The 26,301-nt window shown below is 42.7% G+C and overlaps 1 protein-coding gene across 5 annotated transcripts in view; it reads right to left on the reverse strand.

Annotated features, from left to right (window-relative positions):
• Positions 1–306: 306 nt before the first annotated feature.
• Positions 307–26,301, reverse strand: part of zgc:162472 (uncharacterized protein LOC553495 homolog) — a 47,285-nt gene continuing 21,290 nt past the window's right edge. For 2 of the 5 annotated variants that reach the window (XM_063210822.1, XM_063210819.1), the window contains exons 20-46: positions 24,831–24,953; positions 23,811–24,149; positions 23,002–23,435; positions 21,370–21,484; positions 21,081–21,114; positions 20,824–20,904; positions 20,199–20,704; positions 19,887–19,920; positions 19,715–19,792; positions 19,169–19,612; positions 18,996–19,076; positions 18,585–18,841; positions 12,852–12,891; positions 12,407–12,481; positions 11,736–11,967; positions 11,192–11,303; positions 10,672–10,777; positions 10,202–10,328; positions 9,852–9,966; positions 9,717–9,750; positions 9,545–9,625; positions 9,319–9,442; positions 8,863–8,977; positions 6,332–6,395; positions 4,618–4,882; positions 3,105–3,678; positions 307–2,800 (exon numbers count right to left, since the gene is read on the reverse strand). In XM_063210822.1, coding sequence (XP_063066892.1) covers positions 2,687–2,800; positions 3,105–3,678; positions 4,618–4,882; positions 6,332–6,395; positions 8,863–8,977; positions 9,319–9,442; positions 9,545–9,625; positions 9,717–9,750; positions 9,852–9,966; positions 10,202–10,328; positions 10,672–10,777; positions 11,192–11,303; positions 11,736–11,967; positions 12,407–12,481; positions 12,852–12,891; positions 18,585–18,841; positions 18,996–19,076; positions 19,169–19,612; positions 19,715–19,792; positions 19,887–19,920; positions 20,199–20,704; positions 20,824–20,904; positions 21,081–21,114; positions 21,370–21,484; positions 23,002–23,435; positions 23,811–24,149; positions 24,831–24,953 — 4,704 coding nt within the window. In that variant the 3' untranslated portion in view covers positions 307–2,686. The remainder of the gene's footprint in view (positions 2,801–3,104; positions 3,679–4,617; positions 4,883–6,331; positions 6,396–8,862; positions 8,978–9,318; positions 9,443–9,544; positions 9,626–9,716; positions 9,751–9,851; positions 9,967–10,201; positions 10,329–10,671; positions 10,778–11,191; positions 11,304–11,735; positions 11,968–12,406; positions 12,482–12,851; positions 12,892–18,584; positions 18,842–18,995; positions 19,077–19,168; positions 19,613–19,714; positions 19,793–19,886; positions 19,921–20,198; positions 20,705–20,823; positions 20,905–21,080; positions 21,115–21,369; positions 21,485–23,001; positions 23,436–23,810; positions 24,150–24,830; positions 24,954–26,301) is intronic. The other 3 variants (XM_063210823.1, XM_063210820.1, XM_063210824.1) reach the window with 3 other exon arrangements.

Consider the following 26,301-nt stretch of genomic DNA (forward strand, 5'->3'; position numbering starts at 1 on the left):
TTCATGGGCGCGTGACCTCGGAGGCAGTCCGCCGACGAGCGTTGAAGGGGATAAGCAACTGCAGAGGTTGCAAGATCTGACTGCAGCCGCATTCATCCCGCGATAGTTTTACACCATGTGACATGTCACCTCGTCAACGCAATGTCGACGAAATTTCGAAGTTTGACAGGAAATCTAACCGTCATGCAGCATTTTCCATCCAGGGTGCATTGCTGTCTAAATGCGCATACATGCGTTGACACATCTCGAATGCACCTATTGACAAGCGCACAACACCCCTTCTTCTGGCCCAGAAGCCTTTCTCAAAGCAGAGCTCACAAACAAGCAAAAAATAATACCACAAATAGCAAAGCTTCAATATTTAATATTTAAATTTAAGAGGATGTCAAACAAAAGAACAGGAAAAACACTTTATTTACATTAAAATAACATTGTTATAACAATAACAATTTCCAATAATAATAATAATACAAAAAATTGACAGTGAAATATAAACCTTCATCTGTTTATTCAAGACTGGTGTGATGTATCCCACTGAGACAAGTAGCCATGCAGGCAGCCAACAACATGGCCAACACAAATACAAACACAACATAATGATGTTGAAAAAAGACCAACTGGAGAGTACGCCAAGATCCTGGCTAAATAGTAATCCAGGTTAAGTTAGCCTTGAGTTGAGGTAGTGGAAAATCATCTAATACAAGAGCCTGGAGTCCTTATTTTCCTAACTAAAGGACACATATGGGCTATCTATTAGAAGATTTACCTCTTCAGGTTAACATACCGGTAGCCAGGCTTATCGCTTAAAGAAACAGTCCACCATTTTAAAATTTTCACATATTTGCAGTATTTCCGAGCATTATTCATGAATGTGCATATCATTTTTGTCTATGTGTTTGCATTGCTTAATTAAACAGTATAGCAAAATTAATCGTAGCAATACAAGTCTATGGGAACAAACAAAACAGTCTCAAATGTACTTATAAACTACTTTAAAATTAATGTAAAATTCACCATAGTGCAAAACAGCTATTTAATCCCGTCCTGTGATCACTTGTGGCTTGATGCTTGCTTCCAGTGATTATGCTAAAATATGCTAATAATTCTGATCCTATTAATCTAAGTACTGAAAACACTGAGAAGAAAATGATATGCACATTCATGAATAACGCTTGGAAATACAGCAAATATGTGAAAATTAAAAATGGGGGGACTGTTCCTTAAACCATGTTCTTGGAATAACCCCCAGCCTCATTCATTGTTGCAATGAACAACTATTGGGATGAGACTAAAACTAAAAGTAGCATGGTGTGGTACTCAGTCACACAGACTGATAAACTCAAGATTTATTTAATACTGACAACATAATATTATATAACCCGATTACAGTGGATCGTGGCGTGCTTGTTCCAGGTAAGGGTAACAGAAAACATGAATTGTCCTCAAACCGACCAGAGCCCTGCAGCTCTTCTCAAGTGTCCGCACGATGGGCCAGCCCCTCTTGACGTTAGAGTGAGGAGTTGGCACGCTTAAAATCCTTTTCTCTGTGTTTTTTTTATTATTACATGGCATTACAGGATGATGTTTTGACTGTTGTCTTGACCAGGTCATCTGATAAAGACAACAGTCAAAATGTCACCCTATCCTGCCACGGAATAAAAAAAAACAAAAAAAAAGGATTTTCAGTGTGCGGACTCCTCACTCTAAAATCACAATCAGCCTTTGTTCACATCCCAGGAAAAGGTGCAGGACGATCTTCACCTCTGACTGAATCCAGAGATGCACCGGATCCTGATTTTTAGGATCCTGCCGGATACCGGATCCACTGCTTAAGATCCTGCCAGATCCAGAACCGGATACCGGATCCTACGAAAGGGTTGAAACACATAGCCTACTCGCACATGTGGGCCCTTTTTATCACGTTGGCTCAAACTATTTTGACTGAAAAGCCTTGGCTACCGGATCCTGGATCCTGGAACCGGATCCGGATCCTGTGAAAAACCCTATTATCCTGCCGGATCCGGAACCGGATCTTGGATCCGGTGCATCTCTAGACTGAATCCAGCCCGACTTGCTGACATGACATCACAGTCACCTGTGTAGAGTTCAAACTCAGTAGCTCATCGCTTCTAGTCTTGCAGACGCGCCCTCTGCTTGAACTGCACCATGGGGTACACTAAGAAGCTGGTTCAGTAGTAAAGCGGGTTAAGTTAGTCTTGTGGTAGAGGTAAATCATCTAATAGAAGAGCCTGGCGTCCTCATTTAATTAAATACTAAATTATGCTGTATCCTGTAGCTTAATACAGTTAAAATCGTCAGCCGGGGTTTATAAAGGTGGTAAAGTGTCTTATTTTTCATGTTAAGCGTTGTCTTGCTTTAAGACAAGTTAAAAGAGGGAATATGTCGCTAAGCTAGTGAAAGTCAGTGGATCCGTGTAGCATTGTAGCATCCATTGGCTTTCACTTGTCTTAAAGCAAGACAACGCTTAACATGAAAAATAAGACACTTTACCACCTTTATAAACCCCAGCCAACGATTTTAACTGTATTAAGCCCCAAAATAGTGGCATACCCCTTTAACTAAGCCTGGATGACCAGTTCCTGTAGGTTAACTAAGGCTGGATTACCACTTAACCATGTTCTTAGTATACACCCCCTGAATGTTCATGAACGCTGCAGTTGTGGGCTCAGGGGTCCTCTGCCACTTCTGTGAAGATGTCACTGAGGATAAACGCAGATACTCCTGTGGGCTCCTCTGACTGTTGACTGATGGAGACCTCTCTGGAGTCAGGGCAATCCACCTGAGAAAATAAAAGTCAAAGTGTACTTTAATGTCAAAAAACTATGAAACAGGGTTAACACAGAAAATTGATACTGCGTTTGACCAGTCTCCAATGTGCAATTTTAACTAACATATAGATAAGCCATTGACAATAATCAAACTGTCGGTCATCAAATTATCTGTTTTGGCCATTTGAGGAATGTTTTAGCAAAAAAAAAAATTGTACATATTTACACCTTATCAAACTAAGTCCTAGAGCAAAAATAAATTAAAAAAAGAACCACATAGGCCTCATTCATGCCACTGATTAGCAATCAACTTACAGACGAAGTCGTGCTGCCACTGGAGATGACTGGAGCGGCTTTTCTGCTGCCGTGAGAGGACGTGGTAGGAACAGCAGTTTTCGAAGAGCTTTGCGAAGACGTTGAGGGAACAGCAGTTTTTATACCGTCACGACTCAGCATTGAAGCAACAGCAGTTTTTGTAGGTCCATGCGTAGATGTTGAAGCAGCAGCAGTTTTTGTAGTGCCATGAGTAGTAGACGTCATTGTGGGAACAACTCTGTCTGTAAAGTCACGAGTAGACGTCATTGTGGGAACAACTCTGTCTGTATTGCTTGTGTGGGATGATGAGCTACTGGATATCGATGCGTCTGTTGTTGCTGCTACTGATGATGATGATGATGATGATGATGATGATGATGATGCTGCGGTCTTGGTTCTGGGTCCGGGTGCAGGTGCAGGTCTGGGTCTGCTGCAGGGTCGTGTGGACGGTACCGCCGCTGCTCTGGGCTGAGCTGGTCTGGTGGCACCTGGACCTGGTCCTGATCCGGATCCGGATGTAGTGGAGGCGGAGCTGGACATGAAGGACAGGAAGCCCTTGAGTTTCCTTCCAGGTCTGCAGGAAAACAAACAGAGTCTCACTGTGTGCATTCCAATATGCGACCTTGCCTCCTCCACTTGTGCTTGTCTCCTCGTACCAGGAAGTAATATGTCATGATGACATCACTGACAACAGCATTATATTTCAATATCTTGCAAAAGCTCAATTGTTAAGTGTTTTTCTCATTTGTAATTGGGATGGTGAATGAAAAACAGTCCCTCAAAAGATGTTGTGGCCAGGCTGACAGCTGGGAAACTTTATCGTTTTCTCCACGGAGGAGGGGCCAGGAGGCGGGAGCAAGGCCACAAGCACAAGTGGAGGGAGCAAGGTCGCATATTGTAACGCACTCATTATATAAAATACAAGAGGATAATTGGAGCGCTTCTGGCTCTTCACTTTTTTCCTTGGTGCTTATCAGTGAAGGGGCTCACAAGTTTAGTCCAGGAAGAGAAGTTCTGATGCACTCGATTTTTAAAAAATACTTTTTATTTGGCTACAATTGCCTCGGCCAAAAAAATCACAACCTTGAGTACCTCAGAACTTCTTCCAGGACTAAACTTAAGAGTCTTATTATACATCTGAAAGTTTGCATTCATCCAGGTCATCTCAGTTGAAAGAGTTTAGTTGAAAACAACTGGACTGGAAATAAGAGTTAAATAAATCAGTGTTTCTCAACCTTTTTTTTTAGGCGAGGCACCCTTTCAATTCATGAGAAATTTCAAGACACCCCAAACCAACAAGCCGTAACATGGCATCGCATCCGATACCACACAAGCTTAGAAAAGTAACACATTTGGAGACGTCACACTACATACATTCGAAGTTGCAGCTGACTGGGGCGACCTATATTTACTTTATTGTGCGTAAATGGCACCCCAGGGTGCCCCAGCACCCCTGTTGAGAAACACTGAAATAAATGAATTAATATATAAATGAAAACCTAAAGCCGCTGACCTGCTGAGGGGATTGGGAGGAGGTGCTTGCGGAGTGCTCCGGACAGCTGGAGTCTCCTCCTCCTCCGCGTGCGCATCATCAGTAGTCGACGGGGGTTGAGGTGATGCTGTAGAAGGTAACGGCTCGCTGCTGGACGCCGTAGAGGCTACTATGGTGACGACGGGTTGGGGTGTGGAGGCGGACGATGACGAGGGCGATGTCTCTGCTGAGGCACTTTTCGATATCGTTCCCCGTGCTGCGGTAACAGGTTTCACTTGGATCTTGGCTGAAACATGAAACATGATTGAACAAAACTGCAGGTATAACACCAGGGCCCTATACTACAAAGCTGCCTCAGGAGGAAGCCATGTTAAGTGAAGAGGTGAATCATCCAATAGAAGAGCCTGTGTTCTTAGGAAAATGAGGACTCAAGGCTCTTCTATTAGATGATTTACCAGGCTCCTAAATTAACCTGATTTACTCCTGAAGCAGGTCTTTGGTATAACAACTGTCAATGAGCCCGTTTATATGGCCGCAATAATCAGGCTATTGGAGTAAACAGTTTACTGCTGCTTATATGCAGTCAGTCGATTGCCTGTGTTCCACTTAAAGATGGCCTCTCAACGTCATTTGATTAATATTGCTGTGTTCCCCATTGTTATTGAATGTGTTACGCGTTGGTCCTGTTTTAAAAAACGTTCTGGTTGCTTTGTTTCAAGCCGTTTTTGGAAGCCAGCAATGTGGCTTGTGGAGAAACGAGAGGGTGTTCCGTGTTTCTCGTGGAAAAGCGTCTCTGATTGGCTCACTCTTCCTGCTCTCGTGGAAATGCGTCTCTGATTGGCTCAGTTCTTGGAGAGAATGTAATGGGAAACAGAGTCGCCACTTCTCCGGGTGGTACTGCACTATAGGGGCGCCAACGGAGGCGTGCATGCTCCATTCAGGGCTGTGCTCTTTCGACAGCGACCCCTAGGCGAGCTACAGGCACGGAGCAACCAGAGTGGGCTTGCTATAAGGACGAGGCTTTGTGCTGTGTGTGTACCTGAGAGTAGCAACCAGCTGATAGCTAAGCTAAGCTAGATTTCGGGCCACCAGACGTTGCTTGTATTGAAAACAAGCAGAAAAAAAATTACTCGACATGTTTTTAGAAAAATGGGTCGACATAAACCTTTGTGGGCAACGCCTTCTTTCGACGTGACGAAACACAGAAAGGCTTTCGTGATTCGCTCGTTTCTCTGCATTATTGATGTAAATTGGGAAACACCGGGAAACACAGCCAGGCGAGGTGACGCACCGCTATGAGAGCCTTGCAAGTGAGTTTAACTTGGGGTGACCGTCCGATCTTCAAAAGGAGTGAGTAAAACTGTGTTTTATCGGAAGTTGGCCTTTAAGTGTGTGAAACGGAGCTATAATTGAAGGCTTGTGATTGGCTACTTATCCTTCTAGAATGTCAATAACCTGATAATAACCCGATTATGCTGGATACATGACACGAGAAATCCGTTTATTAGCCAAAAACCTACCTGTGCAAATCGGATTTCTCATAAACCGATAACGGCAATAAACCGATTATGAAAACTGTTTATTCAGTTTACATGAGCGCTCGAATAAACCGGTAACTCCATAAACCTGATCATAAACGGTTTATTGATGCACATATAAACAGGCTCAATAATAACTACACTACTTCAGAAAAGTCAAGATTCCTATTGTTAGTGGGTAGCAGCTTGTGACCCACCTCTCCTCGTCGCTGCGGTCTTGGCTGGTATTTTTTCAGTGCTTGAACTTGCAGATGAGTGTGCCTACAACAGACGTGAACATTAGAGACAAGAGATTTACCAAACGGGGACTGTTAGACGAAAAATAAAAATCTGGGTGTTTGCACTTTGTAAACGCTATTCAAAGACTTGATCTTGTAGCCAGGGCTCCGAACCGGTTCAAGGAACGAAAACGAAAACCGAAAACGAACGAAATTTTATGGAATTTTACAAGGAACGGAAACGGAAACGAAAACGAAATGGTCTTCAAGTGTTCCGGAACAAAAACGTTATTCTGAAATCCACAAACCGGTTAATAACGGTTTTTTTTTTGTTCTCTATATTTCATACAAGTGCACGATTTTGTTTGAGGAGTAACCATGGCGACGAGCAGTCTTTTAGTTCGGCTACTGAGGTGTATGAGGGGAAACATGCATAGGCCTACAGCAACAGCATTTTGCTTCACCTGAGCTCTTGCCGCCGATTGATAAAATATTGAGGAGCATTGGCCAATCAGAGTGCATTGTATGGAGAAACTTCCTGGGTAAATTTGATGTGCTTCTCCTCAGAGATTTTGATAGGAAACTAGAACTAAACTGTCTCTCCTGGCTTTCTCGTAGTGATTGGAAGTTGACTCTAATAAACCCGCCCTAAAGTTTTTGACCACCAATATCAAATAAGTTTTTATAAGAGAAATGACACTTTACCCGCGCTGTTCTTCAGTCTCATTCACGGACAGTACAGAGTTTTATATTGACACCATGGAGAGCAAAAGAGAACATGTCTTGAGATCGGTGTTGGGATTCCTACAGGGACAGAGTATTTGGACCATACAGTCTATGATTTGCAAAGGAATTGGATAGGCGATTTGATGAACCTAATTCGCAGAGTGCTCTCGAGAGGCAACTGGTGGGTAAGTCATGTTTAGCTTACTACTTGTAATGGCACCGCCGAGTGCCTCGATGTTCAATGCGGTTATGGCAAATTATGTTGTGGTAAAGTTACTGAAGTGCTTTTGTTGTGCGCAGCGTATCCCACTGTCGGTTGTAGAGAAGAGAGGTGAGAGCTGGTGTTTTATGTGCTGTAATCAAGGACGTCTTATTTATCTGTTGTTGTGGTCAATGCGGGATAAAGTCATTCGTGGCAGATGGACAGACGCTAGCCCGCTCAATGTTTCGATGGTTTCCTCAGTATTGCACAATATTTCCTGGCTGTCATCACGAATAACAGTAGGTCGCGTGTGACAAGCAGGGATAGAGAAAGACAGCGCATTTGTTGTTGTTTAAGTTATTATTCTCTTCTGTCGTGCAGAGGGCTGGGCTGATGGGATGGACTACGTGGAAACTCTTACTATTTTGTGACGCTTGTCTGTTAGGCAACAAAAGGTCTCCGGTTTTGTGGTGATGGATTTGCACTGGAATGGTTGGTAGCCGATATCTGAGAGCATATCCGAGGTTTCAGACTATGCAACCTGTCCCTTCTCTAGAACCAGTGACCCCTTGCATCGTGCACATCTCAACTCAAAACAGTTTGGGATTTTTTTGTGGAGCAAACTGTGTCCCTTTTACTTACACGTTTCACTTGCTGCAAACCTCATCATGGCCTATTAAATAGAGCTAGGCAAGAACTGAAATCCATGCCTATCGACACCTCTTATTATGCTGACGTTTACCTGCGCTATTCCAGAGATTTTTTTAGGAACTCTCCGGCTATTTTTTTTAAACTCTCTCTGGCTGTATTGTGCCTCCCTAATCAACATCCACCCACCGCTACTGGGCTGGCATAGGCTACTTTTGATAAGAATTATAGGCATCCGGTTAAATCTGCCAGGATGGATAGCCCATCTGAGTGTTTTTGGGTGTGTTATTATTTTTGAGAATAGCTGTGTAAATCAATGGGAAATAATGAGTACGTCTATTCTAAGATAAAGTCCACGAAAATAGACTTAATATGGCCGTTAAACACTGCAGGAACGTTAAGAACGAACGTTATTTTTCGTTCCGAACCGGTTCAGGAACGATATTTTTGTGGGGGAACGATTGCAGGAACGAAAACGTTAAATTGAAACTTGCCTGAACCGTTCGGAACGGAACGTTTGAAAAATAATTTCGTTTTCAAGCCCTGCTTGTAGCCCATTTCATCCTAGCCTGGTTCTCACCGGTGGTGCGTAGCGTGTGCAGCTCCGGAGCCCCCTGGTGGAGCGGAGCTACACACACTACTGTCTGGTAGCGCTGCCATTAACATGCTCTTCTCGAGCATTTATTGCTTAAATATCCACAGACGCTCGCATTGATGAGTCACAGGATAGATTATATATGTAGAGAGAGTATATTGACTCTTTAGAGATGAACAGAAAACGTTTTTGGAGGAATTTGTTGGTGGTGAGATGCAATATATGCACCATCTATTTTCTAACTCGTGAAGAGCATGTTCACGGCAGTGCTACCAGACGGTAGGTCGGTGAGAACCAGGCTCATTTCATCATGGTAGTAGTGAGTGACCTTCACTTTACCTCTTCTGGCTCAACGCGTTTCTTCATTTCTGCTTCTACAGGCACCAGGACTTCAGAGAGGATTGTGTGAGACACTGGTGTTGCGTCATCCACATCCACAGAAGCGGTCAAGTCACTGTAGAAGTGTGAAACAGAGTGCACAGCCAACTTAGTATGTGGAGTAAAACATTGGAAAACAAGAAGCATAGGGTTACACCCTCATTTTTTAATTTAATTTCAAGTCTTTCTTTCTGCCTTGTTTTTGTGGAGTTAAAACCTGGAAAGACAAAATTCACCCTATCCCACAATGGTGAAGAATCTTTAAAAAGTTGATCCGGATCACAACCAAAGTTTAATCAGTTGGTTTTTTTTTCATTTCCAACAACAGACAAAGAAACCAACGCAACAGAAAACATAACCCTCTTGGTGGAGGTAAAAATAAAGACCACAAATTAAAGAAAAAGCAAATGTGATCACCTGATAATGGGATCTTCAGCTATCGATGGAGTACTTTGGAGAGCTGCAGACGTGGAGAGTTCTTCTGGAGGTTTTTGAGACACCTTTTGACGTCCCGTTAAAGCAGGCTTCACCTGGACCTTGGCTGAAATCGAAGTAGAAATAGAAACAGGTACAGGTTTTACACGTCAGATCAAGACAAGAACAGTGATGTGTGTACTGCAGTCAAGTGTTCTTCTTGACCTACCTCTTCTGGTCACCGTTTTCTTGGCTGGAGTTGGCTCCTCTCCTGTTGGGCCAGAAACACCAGGCTGCATTGATACAACTACTAACGACAAATAGAACCAGTTACAACAATGATTGAATACTTTCTAAAAATGAATATGTGCTCTCTCTCTCTCTCTATTCTGCGATCTTACCATTGTCAGTAGTTGATCTTGCAGATGGGTGAGCCTAAGAAAGACATATACGTACATCAAAATGGGCAGGGAGATTTATAAAAAATAATAATAATAATAAAAAAGATGACTATTCAACATCTTAGTGAACTTTACCTCTTTTATACTTTCATGTTTCTCCACGTCTGCTTCAACAGTTACCAGGAAATCGGTGACAATCATGTGAGATACTGTTGCGCTGTCCTCAGTGTCAACAGAGGATCTCCGGTCACTGTAGAAAAGGGAGCATAAGTAAGACTTCTCAAAACAAACATATCTGGATACAAGAAGAATACCATGGAGAAACATAGACTAAATGACATACAGACATGTCATACAGACATAAAATTTGGCATAAGTAAGACTACAAAACAAAAATGTCTGGATACAAGACTAAAAGATACAGAATGCCTAAAATGACGACATAATATTTACAAAATTGATCATGAAGGCAAAGAAAAAAGCACCTGATTATAGAATCTTCAGCTATCGATGGAGTACTTTGGACAGCTGCAGATGTAGAGGGTTTTTCTTCTGAAGTTTTTTGAGAAACATTTCGATGTCCCGTTAAAGCTGGTTTCACCTGGACCTTGGCTGAAATAGAAACATGAATTTATATTCACAAACATACAGATTTAGGTCAGAAAAACATGTCAAACAAACAAATCAATACCAGAACACTGTCCTGGGATGTGCACAATCTTCACCTTCATTTCAAGAACAGGAACTACATACCACAAAGGCTAACCGTAAGTTTCGGAGTGAGAAGTCTGCACACTTAATATTATTACATTACACTGCATTTGGCAGATGCTTTATGAACAAAGCAACTTTCAAAAGAGGACATAATCAAGCCAACATCACAAGCAATGTCCTTTTAGTCTTGAGGAGTGTTGACGTTTAAGGGTAATCCAGCCATGAAATAATAATGAAATACCTCTCCTTGTTGTTGTTGTTTTCTTGGCTGGTGCAGGTTCTTCTTCTGTTGGGCCTGAAACAACCGACTGGTCTGATCCTGCGGTTGGAATTGCAGTGCCGGGAATCTACAGAAGAAATATGCGTTGAATTGGAGTGAGGTATTTTTTTGGACAGCTGTGTAAAACATGGATGGCTGCAGTTTGTTATTACAAGTAACAATGGTGTCACATCATGTGTGATCATAAAGTGCGTTCCAATATGCAACCTTGCGTCCTCCACTTGTGCTTGTGGCCTCGTACCAGGAAGTAATATGTCATAAGGACATATCTCGGAAAAGCTCAATTGAAAAGTCATTTTGTCATTTGCAAGCTGGATGTTTGAATGAAGAATACTCCCCAAAAAGTTGTTGTGGCTAGGCTGACAGCTGGGAAACTTTATTGTTTTCTCCCAGGAGGAGGGGCCAGGAGGCAGGGTGAGGCCACAAGCATAAGCGGAGGACGCAAGGTCGCATATTGGAATGCACCCATAGGTAACTTTACCTTTTCACTCTCCCCATGTTTCTCTGATTCTGCTTCAACGGGAACCAGGAAGTCTGTGACGATCATGTGAGACACTGCACTGGAGTCATCATGAACTGGCCTTCTCCACTCGCTGTTGAGAAATAGGCACAAGTAAGATGTACAGTGCTACTTTTTTTGTGGTGGGTATACTGTATATTTGAACATTTTTTGAAGTGGGTATACTGTTTATACTTGTGCTATTCTAAATAATGGATCGATCAATTTTAAGTGGGTATTCTGAAATCCCTGAAATTTGGAAGTGGGTATAATCCGTATACCTGCGTTCTACGTAGATTACACCACTGAACATATTGCAACTTAAAATAGGGAAATGGTTGAACTGTAATGTAATAACACAAAGCACCCTCTTGGTTGGAAGGATGTTAACTAACTGACTCGCAGGTGATTGCTGACGGCACTCAGCCTTCTGATTTGGCCGAACCACACCCAGCAGGATGTCCGCTCAACATCCTCCAGTCCCACCCACTCGTGTCATATTGCTTGAATCAGAAAGGAAGATCACCTGGCTACTGAGCGATCAGGCACTGATTGAACTCGACCAACTGGAGTCTCTGCTGTCGCCACACTGCTAGTTACTGAGGAAGGCTGGATGCTGCTGGACTGGGGTGAAGCTTTGCTGACGGTGGCTTGGGTGGAGGAGGTGGAGGAGGAGGGTGGTGTGGATTTTGTTTCTTCAGAGGCCTTTTGAGACACGCTTCGACGCCCAGTCAAAGCCGGCTTCACCTGGACCTTGGCTGAAATATGAAAGATTTAATTTAATATTTCATTTTTTTAAATTTAGGATTTAGCAGCTATCCATCAAAACACCATGTCAACGAGAAGAGAATACTGAAATAACCCCTTGGCTGAAATATGAAACTGATTTCCTTAACAAGCATTCAAGTGAAGGTGCACCAGAAAACACCACTTCTGATCAAAACAGAATCCTGGAGGTGTGTGTAGCAGGCTTGTACAAAATTCCATATTGGATGAATTTGAATTCAAAGTAATGCCATAATACGAACACTAAATGGAGGTTACCTTGAATTTCTTTGAATTTAAGCTACACCACCCATTGAGAGTACATAGAACACCACAACCTAGTGTTCGTATTATGGCATTACTTTGAATTCAAATTCATTCAATTCGGAATTTCGTACAAGCCTGGTGTGTAGTCAAGTGTTCTTGACCTACCTCTCCTGGTCACCGCTTTCTTGGATGGTGGAGCTTCTTCTTCTGTTGGCCTAGAAACATCAGGCTGTGCAGATACTAGTGAAACAAACATGGAACCAATTACAACACAACAACGCTGCAGGTTTTTTTATGATATTATATAGTCAGTGAGGAATTCTTGCACACCTCCTTGGTCAGGTGCGTGGGAGTGGAACCCCTAGGTCACCAACGTTAAAGCAAAGAAAACCCTGTACACTGTTCACATTTGCATGGTTTAATGCAATGTTTCGGTCTACTGACCTTCTACAAGCAATTGCTTGAAAAAGGTCAGTAGACCGAAATGTTGCATTAAACCATGCAAATGTGAACAGTGTGCGGGAGCTTTTTTTGCTTTATATTATATTACATTATAGTATTATATTATATTATATGTGTAATGAATTAAAAGTGACTTTCTTCCTCTTACCATTTTCAGTACTTGCAGTGTAGCTTGCAGCATCACTCGTCTACAGAGAAAACATGCATCCAGTAGTTGAGGTGAGCACAAATGGAGATATTCTCTGTTAACACTGTAAATATCTCGGCCAAAGCAGATAAAACATAAAATAAGTTGCATTGCTAGGAGCCTGATCTTACAATTGAACAAACTTTTTCATTCAGCTCTAACATACCCACATTTTTAATAAAACACTGAAATATCAAGGGCCTGAGTGCAGCGTCTATGTCGCTCCAGGTCACTGCAGTGTATACGCAGCAACATTATATTATGCCGTGTACAGACCAAGAGCGAACGGAGCGAATGAAGCGACGGAAGTCATTATTTCTCTATGGAGGGCACGCGACCTGTGCTACCAAAGCGAATTCGCCAGGAGCGAATTTTGAAGATTAAACTAAATCTAATCGCAGGCGAATTCGCTCTGACGCTGTTAAGCGAAAACCAATAGCAACGTTCATATCTCCGAATGTCCCAGGCTGTCAAGCCAGAGCCATTATGTGCTTACCCACGCTACCAGGCAGTGTAGTTCGCTCTTGGTCTGGACACGGCATTACACTTAGCTGACGCTTGTATCCAAAGCCACTTACACTTATTTAGGTTCAGGGTTAGGGTTACAGTCCCTGGAGCAATGTAGAGTTACAGTGAGGAGAATAAGTATTTGATCCCTTGCTGATTTTGTTGGTTTGCCCACTAATAAAGACATGATCAGTCTTTAATGATAATGATAATATGTATTCTAATATGGAGAGACAGAATATCAAAAAGAAAATCCAAAAATTAACTCTAAAGAATATATAATAATTGATTTATATTTAATTGAGGGAAATAAGTATTTGATCCCCTGCCAACCATGAAGAGTTCTGATCCCGCAGATCAAATGGCACTTCCAATCAACTTGTTATCTGAATTGAACACACCTGTTAATAGTAACCTGCACAAAAGACACATTGAATCTGCAGAATCAGTCCATAGAATCAGTCAATCAATCAAACTAAACTCGCCAACATGAGACAGACCAAAAAGCTGTCAAAGGATGTCAGGGACAAGATTTTAGAACTCAACAAGGCTGAAATGGGCTCCTGGATATTAAAAAGCAAACTATTGGTGCATTTCTTCCCAATTTTAGGACATACAGTGCCCTCCATAATTATTGGCACCCCTGGTTGAGATGTGTTAAAAGCCTTAAAATAAATTCAGTGTTTATTGCAGAAGAATACTGTCACACTGAAAATTGTAGGAAAATGTAGCCTTCAACTCAAATGAATTGTAAGTTAATAAAAAAAATCCCTGACTAAAAAATAATTATTTTTCATTAAATCACCTGTTCCACAATTATTGGCACCCTTAACAATTCCCAGGAAATAAATATAATTGAAGCATTTCTGTCATTTCTACAGTAGTTTACAAAGTTTACCAGAGTATGTAGGAACATTTAATTAGTAATTCATCACTTCCTGTTTCCCTGGGGTATAAATATGACGTGACACCGAGGCCATTTCTCTTATCCACTCTTAAACATGGGAAAGACAAAGGAACACAGCATACAAGTGAGGCAGATGTGCGTCGACCTTCACAGGTCAGACAGAGGCTACAAGAAGATTGCCACTCAACTGCAGCTGCCCATATCCACTGTGAGAGGAATAATTAAGAAGTTCAAAACAACTGGAACAGTGGTAAACAAGCCTGGACGAGGACCCAAGTTTATTTTGCCACCACGCACAGTGAGGAGGATGGTAAGAGAAATCAAAAGATCTCCAAAGCTCACTGTTACAGAATTACAACAAATGGTAGCATCCTGGGGTCACAAAGTCTCCAAATCAACCATCAGGCGCTGTCTACACGCCAACAAGCTGTTTGGGAGGCATGCACGGAGAAAACCTTTCCTCACTCACAATCATAAACGCAAGCGTCTGGAGTTCGCCAAGTGGTATTGGGGCTTCAACTGGGACCGTGTGCTTTGGTCAGATGAGACCAAGATTGAGCTTTTTGGCAACAAACACTCTAAGTGGGTCTGGCGTACCACGAAAGATGCGCATGCTGAAAAGCACCTCATACCCACTGTGAAGTATGGGGGTGGGTCAGTGATGCTGTGGGGCTGTTTCGCTTCCAAAGGCCCTGGGAACCTTGTTAGGGTGCATGGCATCATGAATGCTTTGAAATACCAGGACATTTTAAATCAAAATCTGTTGCCCTCTGCCCGAAAGCTGAAGCTGGGTCGTCACTGGGTCTTTCAGCAAGACAATGACCCTAAACATATGGCCAAATCTACACAGAAATGGTTCACCAGACACAAAATCAAGCTCCTCCCATGGCCATCTCAGTCCCCTGACCTCAACCCCATTGAGAACCTGTGGGGTGAGCTGAAGAGGAGAGTACAGAGGAGAGGACCCAGGTCTCTGGATGATTTAGAGAGATTCTGCAAAGAGGAATGGCTGAAGATCCCTCTTTCTGTCTTTTCCCATCTTGTGAAACATTATAGGAGAAGATTAGGTGCTGTTTTGTTGGCAAAAGGGGGTTGTACAAAATATTAACACCAGGGGTGCTAATAATTGTGACACACATTATTTGATGTCAAATAATTATTTCTTTATGTGGGATTTTTTCCCCACTGAATAAATGCACTTGTATTGAAGGTTGGATTTTTCTCTTTTTTTCCATTAAGGTCCCATATTATTTAGAAAAATAAATAAATAATTGGAAGCTAAAAAACACATCTCAACCAGGGGTGCCAATAATTATGGAGGGCACTGTACAAAATGATCATCAATCATCAATCTTAGGCCTGTCTCTGGTTCCATACAAGATTTGACCTTGTGGGAATTTAATAACCAGAAAAAAGGAGATAAAGCACCTTAAAACTGTATGGGAGGAGCTAGAAAATGATCTCAAGGCAGCTGGGACCTCAATCACTAAGAAAACTATTGGAAACACTTGATACCACAGCGGATTAAAATCTTGCAGTGCATGTATGGTACCCCGGCTTCAGAAGGAACCTGTTCAGGCTCACCTGAGGTTTGCCAATGAACATCAAACTGGATTAGGATATGATTGGGAGGTGCTGGAATCAGATGACACCAAAATCCAAACTGTTTAGCATTAACACAACCCGATGTGTTTGGAGGATGAGAAATGCTGCCTATGATCCCAAGAACAACACCTTCTCCAACATCATAAATGAAAGTGGTAACATTATGTTTTGAGGTTGTTTTGTCTGACCAAGACACAGAACAACTTCACATCGTCAAGAAATGGAAGGAGACATGTAAACGTACAATGCTGCATGTCAACCTCTTTCCCACCACCACTAGACTGAAGGTGGGTCATGGATTGGCCTCCCAATATGATAATAATCCATAACATACAGCCCAAGCAACGAAGGAGTAGCTCAAGCAGAAGCATATTAAGGTCATGAAGTGGCCTAGACAGTTTCCAAACATTAACCCTATACTAATCCTGTGAAGGGAACAGAAGCTCCCATTTGGCAAGCTACAGTCATACAACTTAAGTGATTTAGAGATGATCTGCAAAGAAAAGCGGACAAAAATCCTTTCTAATATATCCAAACATTGTCATTAACTGAAAGAAACATCTGACCTCTGTATGAGAAAACAAGGGCTTTGCCACCAAGTAATTTTGTCTTCTTTGACTAGAGGGGTCAAATACTTATTTTCCTCAATGGAATACAAATCAATTAAAATACAAACCCTAACTCCGATGAAGTTGGGACGTTTGGTAAACAGTGAATAAAATCAAAATGCTATCATTTTCAAAACATTCAATCTATTCATTAGATGGAAAATAGTGAAAAGACAACATATTAAGTGTTAAAACCGAGAAAAAATATTGTTTTGGGGGACATATGTACTCATTTCTAATTTGATAAATCCAACACGTCTCAAAAGAGTTGGGACGGGGACAATAAATGGCAGCAAATGTCGAGGAAGACTAAAAACAAAACAAAAGACAACACTTAACAGTTAAATACATTAACCGATGAGATGATTTTATATAAAAAACAGTGTTAATTCCTATCTTGGACATGATTTCACCAGCTTAAATGGTGGGTGTATTCCTTGTCATGTTTTGCAATGTTTTCCTTTCTGTAGTGCTTACAGTGTGACAGGTCTTGACCAAAAACCCACCATTTTATCACCTGCTGGTCCTTGATGGAGCCAAACTGTTAAAACATAGTAGAGAATGCAATTTGACCTTACTATGTGGCAGTAATCGAAGATCTCCCTTCAAAATATAATGCATGAGTGGTTTTTCATGCTGTTTAAAACCCATTTATACCATTCAGCACTGTATTTAACTCTACAGATGAGTGAGAACATCTTAACCAATGCACTACTGCACCCGCATGCCATCATGGAGGCTGACTTTTGAAGCTAGCACTAACACAAGTTGGATGGTCCATTTTCACTGTAGCACAGGATGTGCCATGCTCTATTATTGTCAAAAAGAATGGACTTCTACAACTTCTGCTGACTTCTGTAAGCAAAGGACTGTTTCCCATGTCTTCTGGGTCTATTTCAAGTGAGCTCAGGTGCTTAGGAGAATGTTACACCCCTGTATCATTTGCACGCATTAAGCATTCTTAATATGGTCAATTTTCAATAGCTCTAGCACTCCAGGAATTAGAGTGAGACTACAGCCAATATATATTTCATGATGTCATGAACCTATACAATGATTTTATTAACAAAAATATGTCTTATATACACTCAATCGTGGTAAATCAAAGGGAATTCAAAAATGTATGTAATAACTATGGTAATTATTCCCTTTGCATCTTTAATTCTGAGTGACTCAGCCTCTCTGTGATGATCTTATACCTGGACACGTATATTGTCCGTCAGTACAATTCATTTTGAAATGTTCTTCTTTGTTGTTTTATCTTATTTGGATGTTTACTAAATTTCACTGATCCCCGTCCCAACTCTTTTGAGACGTGTTGGATTTATCAAATTAGAAATGAGTACATATGTCCCCCAAAACAATATTTAACGTCCCAACTTCATCGGAGTTGGGGTTTGTATATTCTTCAAAGTCATTTTCTGGATTTTCTTTTTGATATTCTGTCTCTCTGTATTAGAATACATTTTATCATTAATATTATAGAATGATCATGTCTTTATTAGTGGGCAAACCAACAAAATCAGAAAGGGATCAAATACTTATTCTCCTCACTGTAGGTGCCTTGATCAAGGGCACTTCAGTCATAGATGAAGGTGCTGGTAAGGGTGGGATTTGAACCTGCAACCCTGTGATATAAAGGCCAGCACTCTAAAGACTGAGCCATGGCTGCCCCATGCATCAAGCTGAAATGGTTTACAGCAACCGCCATGCATCAGCATCCATCCTCTTATAGGGCTTTCAGGCCGAACAGAACGGAGCCGGTGTCGGTGCCCGCACCAGTTACGTTCAGCACTAAAGTGTTTGTCTGCGAACCCCCCGTGTTCATACAGGGCTCTGAACTTTTTCCGCACGTGACTGTGGTACCCGGATGAGCCTGCTGACGGCCACACTATCGTCACGGTTCACAGAGAAAAACCTACTATTTTGCGGTTCGCATTGCCAACTTTCCAGGTTGCGAACACAAATATCTGTTGTGTGGACACGACGGCCGGTTCGCGATTAGGTGTGGGAACGGGCACCGGCACGGTTCTCAGTCGGCCTGAACGCGCTATCAGTGTACTTTACCTCTTCTATACTTTCACGTTTCTCCACGTCTGCTTCTACGGGCACCAGGAAGTCCGTGACGATCATGTGAGACACTCTGGTGTCCTCCTCCACATTAGCAGCAGCTCTCCCGTCACTCTGCTTGGTGCTCCAACTTCCAGTGGCAGCAGTGTTGGCCATGGGCTGCGTTGAGGAGGTGGATGGTGTCGACGATTCCTCTGAGGTGTGTTTGGGTACGTTTCGACGGCCCGCCAAAGCAGGTTTCACCTGGACCTTGGCTGGAATAAAAATAAAAAAACATCAAAAAATGTTTAAAAAAAAAAACAAAAAAAACCCCTCTTAGAATATCCAAAAAAAGCCAGGTGAATGTCATATGAGTACTATTCAGACTTCAACACTGCCATTCTGTTTGAGCCAGTTCTCTTGCCGTACCTCTTCTGGTCACCGCTTTCTTGGCTGGTGTTGGCTCCTCTTCTGTTGGGTCAGGAAGATCAGGCTGCGGTGATCCTACAACTAGCAAAAACAAACACCAACAGTCAGACCACAATAAAGACATAGCACAACTGCAGTGCATTAGTGTGTTAAGTTTCCAGTTGGCATCTTACCATTTTCAGTGCTTGAGTGAGTGGCAGTTTCCTCTTCCACAGGAACCAGGAAGTCGGTGACGATCATGTGAGACACTGTACTGGAGTGATCAGGAGCTTCATAACGGACCACTGGAGCATCTTCTGCACACACTCCACTAGCTGTTGATGAAGGCAGATGTGATGCTGAAGGCGATGTTTTGCTGGTGAAGGGTTGGGTTGAGGAGCAGGGTGGTGGTGGAGAGGTTTTTTCGGAGTCTTTTTGACGTACGTTACGACTGCCTGTCATGGCAGATGATGCTGCAGGCAACTGGTTGCTGCTGAACTGGACTGAAACTTTGCTGACGGTGGCTTGGGTGGTGGTGGAGGCGGAGGTGGAGGCGGGTGGTGTGGATTTTGTTTTTTCAGAGGCCTTTTGAGACAGGTTTCGACGCCCAGTCAAAGCAGGTTTTACCTGGACCTTGGCTGAAATATTTTGTGAGAAAAAATAATGTGGTTATACGTTATGCCACCCCCTGTATGAATAAAACTCAACATAAAGGTGCATGGTAAATACTGGTCACGAACCTCTTCTCGTCGTTGCTTTTTTGGTTGCTGCAGACTGTTCCTCAGTCACATCTACACCAGACTGGGCTGATCCAACCACTGGCAAAACAACAAAGATAACAGTCAAACAACAATACAGATAAATTGTAAAATAACCGTTTCCTATTTACAAAAGTAAAACGATGCATCTTACCATTTCTGGTACTTGAACTTGCGGTGGTGGTCATCTACAAAAAGATTGGACACGGGTTAGAAATGTTATGTCAAGGCTTGCAATATAAATGGTATAAATATGGATGTTTATGACAGTGTTCTAACACAACTTCATGAAAACAACAGTCTTTTATTATGTTCCGTGCATTTCTCGAAAGCGTAGTTGCTAGCCAGTTAGCAACTTGGGTAGTTCCCAATGGGAAACTGCATTGCAAACAAAGTAGCTAACATAGTTAGCATAGCAACTATGGTTTTGAGAAATGCAACCCTGGTTCCGTCCCGTGTACTTTACCTCTTCCTTGTCCCCGTGTTTCTCCATTTCCTCCTCCACAGGAACCAGGAAGTCGGTGACGATCATGTGAGACACTGTACTGGAGTGATCAGGAGCTTCCCAGTCGCCAGTCTGGACCACTGGAGCATCTTCTGTACACACTCCACTAGTTGTTGATGAAGGCTGATGTGATGCTGTAGGCGATGTTTTGCTGGTGACGGGTTGGGTTGAGGAGCAGGGTGGTGGTGGAGAGGTTTTTTCTGAATATTTTTGACGTACATTACGACGGCCCATCAAGGCACTTGATGCTGCAGGCAACTGGTTGCTGCTGAACTGGACTTGGACTCCTGGAGTCGCCACACTGCTAGTTACTGAGGGAGGCTGGATGCTGCTGGACTGGGGTGAAGCTTTGCTGATGGTGGCTTGGGTGGAGGAGGAGGAGGAGGGTGGTGTGGATTTTGTTTCTTCAGAGGCCTTTTGAGAAACGTTTCTACGCCCTGTCAAAGCCGGCTTCACCTGGACCTTGGCTGAAATGTGAAAGACATTTTAAATGTTGAAAGATGTAGCAGGTAGCATCAGTCATACTAACATGACTCAAACAAGAAAATAATCCTTGTATAGAGTGTAGTCAGTGTTCTTGACCTACCTCTCCTGGTCACCGTTTTCTTGGATGGTGAAGGCTCTTCTTTTGTTGGCTCAGAAACACCAGGCCGCACTGATCCTACAACTAGGAAGACATCATGGAACCAGTTACAACAATACATGACATTCATTTACCTATGTATTTTTTTAAAGCTGTTTTGAACTTACAGACACTCAGACACAGACAGACACTCAGACACAGACACTCAGACACAGACAGACAGACAGACAGACAGACAGACACACACACAGTCATCTTACCATTTTCTGAGCTTGAGCCTGCAGTGGTGGGAACCTACAATAAAAAAGCACACATTGAATTAGTGTCAGGATATTTGAACAGACTGGTATGGGATTATGGGAGGAGAATAGGAGGACAGTCTTATGTCTTTGTGCTGTGTTGACCTGTGGTCTCTGTCTATGTTGTTTTAGCCTATTTGTTGCCTGTCCTGAATGTTTTTAATACCTGCTACAACTTAAATTTTCGACTTGGGGACAAAATAAACTGAAACTGAGAACTGAAACTGAATATGTGGATGATGAACGTTACCTCTTCCCTCTGCCCATCTTTTCCCCCTGCGGCCTCTACAGCCACCAGGGCATCAGTGAAGACCACGTGAGATACTGTTCTGGTATCACCGTCACCAGCCGGAGCGCCCCAGGCACTGTGGACACACGAACAGAGGAAATAAGCCTTAAAAGATCTGAAACTCCTATGCACAGCCAGGTTCCAGGTGCTGGTGAAGTGCAGTCATCAGTAATCCATAGTAAAGAAGAAGGATCACCGCACACTGGTGGACTTAGTTTTGCTGTTTTTTATTTAGGTGAACAACGCGTTTCGCATTGCGCTTCGTCAGGCTCACTTTGTGACAAAGCGCAAAGCGAACCGCGTTGTTCACCTAAATAAAAAGCAGCAAAACTAAGTCCACCAGTGTGCAGTGATCCTTCTTCTTTACTATGGAAGACTTAAGCCTGCCATAGACGCGTCAAGCAAATTCATTACAAGGGTACCAAAGAAAAATGTTAAAACCTGTTCCATAGTTTTTGCACTCTTTTTTACACGCACAAGCACACGCACACACACACACTTCATTTATTTATCTTTTGAGGAGACAAAACAAAGAATTTTGCTCTATTATACACCTATAATGAGATATAATAAATAAAAGAAATCTTGAATCACATGTGGATATGTTGTGTTTGTCATTATGGTGCTTGGGCAGCTGCGGTCTAAGGGAGTTAGTTGGGACTTGGCATCAGTAGGTTGCAGGCTGGACTTCTGCATCTAAGCTTAACGCTACGTTACCCCAAAGACTGTAATCACTTTCAGACACTTTGGATAAAAGCTTCTGCTAGGTGTAGTGAAACTTGTAGAGGGGTTTATTGGCTGCTTTTAGTGACTGCGTGTAAAATATCCTCTATGCAGCTCAGGGGTAGCCAGGCTGTGCCCTCCTAGTGACGCCACACCTACAGCGTTACCTCTAGTCAGGTCAAGAACAATACAAACACGAGTTCCCGAAAAAGCGGGAACTCCTCCCACTTTGTCAGGGAGCAAACAACCATTAGCAAACTAAGGGAAGTGAGTCAACCATACCGTTTGGGAAATGTTAATTGTTATGCTCTTGGTCAGACCAAGTCTCAAAGAGATTTGAAAGTCGATGATAATCAGGCTAGCTCGGGGGTGGAATAACTCCCAAGACAGAGCATTGCAACCTCACAGGGAGGGGTCACTGGAAACTGAACCACCAGGATTGTGCACAACTTGTTCGTACAAGTATGTCAGGTAACCTTGCATTTCTAGTTTGTAAAGCTATGTTTTTGTTCAATGGCTTAAATACATATGCTGGCAAATTATATCCTAGCTGAGTGCTTACAAAACTTTCAGAAGAAGGAAAATATGCACACTGTTTCTGCTAACCAATGCATTCAACCTCACATGGTCTTCGCCTATACACCTGACGAAGACTGTGTGAGGTTGAAATGTTGTGTTGAATAAAATCGGTGAGCAGCAACAGTGTGCAAAATTTTCTTTTTCTTCTACGCGTCTTTGTTTGATCCAGCACCTGTTTTTACTGGATGTGCGCACATCACCTACGCTACTTTCGCTTACAAAACTTGACCAGGTGTTATTTTCAGTAAATCGCACATGCGTGCACATGCATGCACGCGCACACACACACACCTATTTCCCTCCGCGTCCTCCTCTGTTCTTGTAGTTCTACGCTCCGACTTCACATTGGCCTGCTGAACACCTCCCGTGTTCACATCTCTTGCTCGGCTCCATTGTGATGTCATTGGACAGGGTTCCGTGGGAGCAGACACGGGTTCCGGAACCACCGCTGCAGCCTGGGCCAGAGATTCCACTGCTGTGGTGGCCAGAGGGAAGGTGTTGGTGGTGGAGGAGGAGGAGGTGGTGGAGGAGGAGGTGGAGGCAAGAGCCTGAGGCTGAGTGGAGAGGGGCTGTGGGTCGCACATGAGGAGCTGGGTGTGGGAGAGTGGGGGGTCGGCGTCGGTGGGGAGAGACTCTATGAAGGACGGGGAGATCTCGGTCAGGGATATAATGAATATGGGCTCATCACTGTTGGGGTCCGACAGCTGAGTGACACTGGCAGCTCCCTGTTGGAAGAAATAGGACATTGTTTAGTTAAAAACAAATACGTAACAAATAACAAACATCATTCCCAGGTTCCACAGCATATTTGGGTAAGTATACTTTAAACTAGCTAAAATGAAGTAAACTCTAAGCTCCCATTGAAGGGCATGCTGTCTGAAACTTCACATTCATTTCAATTCTTTATTAAGGGATAGCCCCTTGAGATGTTCCATCTCGTTTTCGAGGGGGTCCCACATTAAAATAAGAGAAACGGGAGCTTGGAATTGAAAATAAATTCTGGGACACCATGTGATTCTGCAGGTCCTGCACGAAATTTTTTGAAACGGACGTATGTGGGGTTTTTTTTTTTTTGGGGGGGGGGTGACAGGGAGCCGTACCTGTGTGAAGTGTTCTGCAATGGATGCCATGCTGCACAGAGAGTTGCCAGCCTCTATGGCCACCGCTGCCTCCACACTTCCTGCACCACTGCACGAAGGCAGCTGATTGGCTGGTTCCGCACATGAGAGCAGCTGATTGGCTGGTTCCGCACATGAGAGCAGTTCGTTGACCTGCTCATCAATGCATGAAGGAAATTCACTGGCTTCTTCTGTAGATGACGGCCCTTCAGTGGCGAGGTCATCAGCAGACGAAGGCAGTTCATTGGTCGGTTCATCTGACATCAAGTACATAGGCTCCTCCCTCAAGGCTTCAGTCAGCTGGGACAGACTCACGTCCTCCTTTTGGAAAAAATAAATTCATTAATAATAAATATAAAATGTATTTTTTGTAAAGACTGTACAGTATAACATTTTCTAGAAGTGTAATCAGTTCATAAATCAATCAACCAACCAATTCATTAATGTTGTATAGTTGAGGACAGCAGGATCAAGACAAATTGGGCTACTTCACACAGACTAGACCCAGGGATGACTGGAGCACTCAGTAACTTGCATTAAGTGACTGACGTTTCAGCGCAACTGCGCCTTCCTCAGCAAAGTGATTGATGTTTTGGCGTAGGTGTGCTGAAATGTCAGTCACTTTGTGCACCAAAATAAAAAAAACCTAAAAAAGTAGCCCAGTTTGTCTTGATACTGCCATCCTCCACTGTGAGCACCACCAAGGCACATCCCAGGGAAAGGTGCAGGACGAAGGGCAACTGTAGTTTTCAGAGTGAGAAGTCCGCACACTTAGAATCCTTTTTGTTGTATTTTATTTTTTCATGGCAGGATAACGCTTCGACCTCAACAGTCTTCTTCAGATTCTCTCTCTTCAGGAGAATCTGAAGAAGACTGTTGTGGTCGAAGCGTTATTAAGCGTATAAGCGTTAAAGGATTCCAAGTGTGCGGACTTCTCACTCTGAAAACTGATGCTCAGACATTCCCACTTTTCATGAATGTTGTCCTTGTAGGTCTCCATACCTGCTGTAAGTGCTCCTCGATTAGGGAGATGCCAGATAAGGTTAGAGGAGCATCCTCAGTGTCTACTGCAGCGGGATGGTCCTCTGCCTGGGGATCTGAAGGACCAGACACGTCTGCAGCTCCCTGTGGGAAGACACCAAACACATTACTTAGAGCAGGGGTGGGGAACCTTTTTCATTCGAGGGGCCACTTCAAATTCATCCGAGGGGGGCGTAAAAGTTCTCGGGGGGCCGTATTATGACCACAAACCAGGATTTTCCCCTGCACTTTAGGTCTATATTGAAGGCAGCTACCTTTAAAACAGTCCCCACCTTTCTAGGACCCCTGAATATTATAATATATATATATATATATATATATATATACAGTTAGGGCCAGAAATATTTGGACAGCAACAAAATCATCATCCTTTTCCACCCTATACCCCACCACAATGGATTTGAAATAAAACAAACAAGCTGTGCATTAACTGTAGAATCTCAGCGTTAATGTGAGGGTGTTAAAATCCATATCGCATAAACAGAAATGAAATAGCAACGTTTTTTGTGTGTGTTGCCCACTTTTCAAGGGATCAAAATTAATTGGACAGTAGGCTTCTCAGCTATTTTCCAGTCAGATGTGCGTTATTCCCTTACTACACAATCACCAAGATGTCAATACAAGGTCTTAGAGTTCATTTGAAGTGTTCCATTTGCATTTCCATATATTTTTACGAAATATCCATGAGACCCAAAGTCCACCTGTCACCATCAGTGATGCAAGCCATCATAAGGTTGAAAAAAATCAAAACAAACCCATTTGAGAGATGGGGAAACATTGAATATGACTAATTCAAGAGTTCAGAATGTTGGAAAAAAATAAATACCAGAGCTACACCAAATTACCTGGCAGACATGGAAGACAAATGCTGTGGAAAACAGACAATATTCTGTATCTGGTGAACAAAAACCCATCTCCCAACAGTTGGCCAGATGTAGAACAGTGTCCAGGTGAACGGTGGATACATGTCCAAGGCAACAATCAAGAAAAAGATCAAGACCATTGAGGAACACTTCACCATAGGAAATACAGAGGGTTCACTAAAAGATGTAAATTATTGATTGCATCAGAAATAGCAATACCAGATTTGGCTTTGCCAAACAACGTCTTAAAAAGACTGTATAGGTCTTGAGCTACATCCTATGGACAGAGGAGACAAACATCATCTTGTACAAGGGTAATGGGAAGAAAGGAGTATAGAGAAGGGAAGGAACTGCTCATGATTCAAAGCATACCACCCAATCAGTGAATCATGGTGGTGGTAGTGTGTGTCATGGGCATGCATATCTGTCAATACTATTTTCCCCTTGTATTTATTGATGATGAGGACTACAGACAAAAGCCACAGGATGAATTCTGAAGATGTTCAGGCTATATTATCATGTCATATTAAACATAATGGTTCTGAACTCATTGGACAATGCTTCACAGT

This window comes from Engraulis encrasicolus, chromosome 11 (assembly GCF_034702125.1).
Source record: "Engraulis encrasicolus isolate BLACKSEA-1 chromosome 11, IST_EnEncr_1.0, whole genome shotgun sequence".
NCBI lineage: Eukaryota > Metazoa > Chordata > Actinopteri > Clupeiformes > Engraulidae > Engraulis > Engraulis encrasicolus.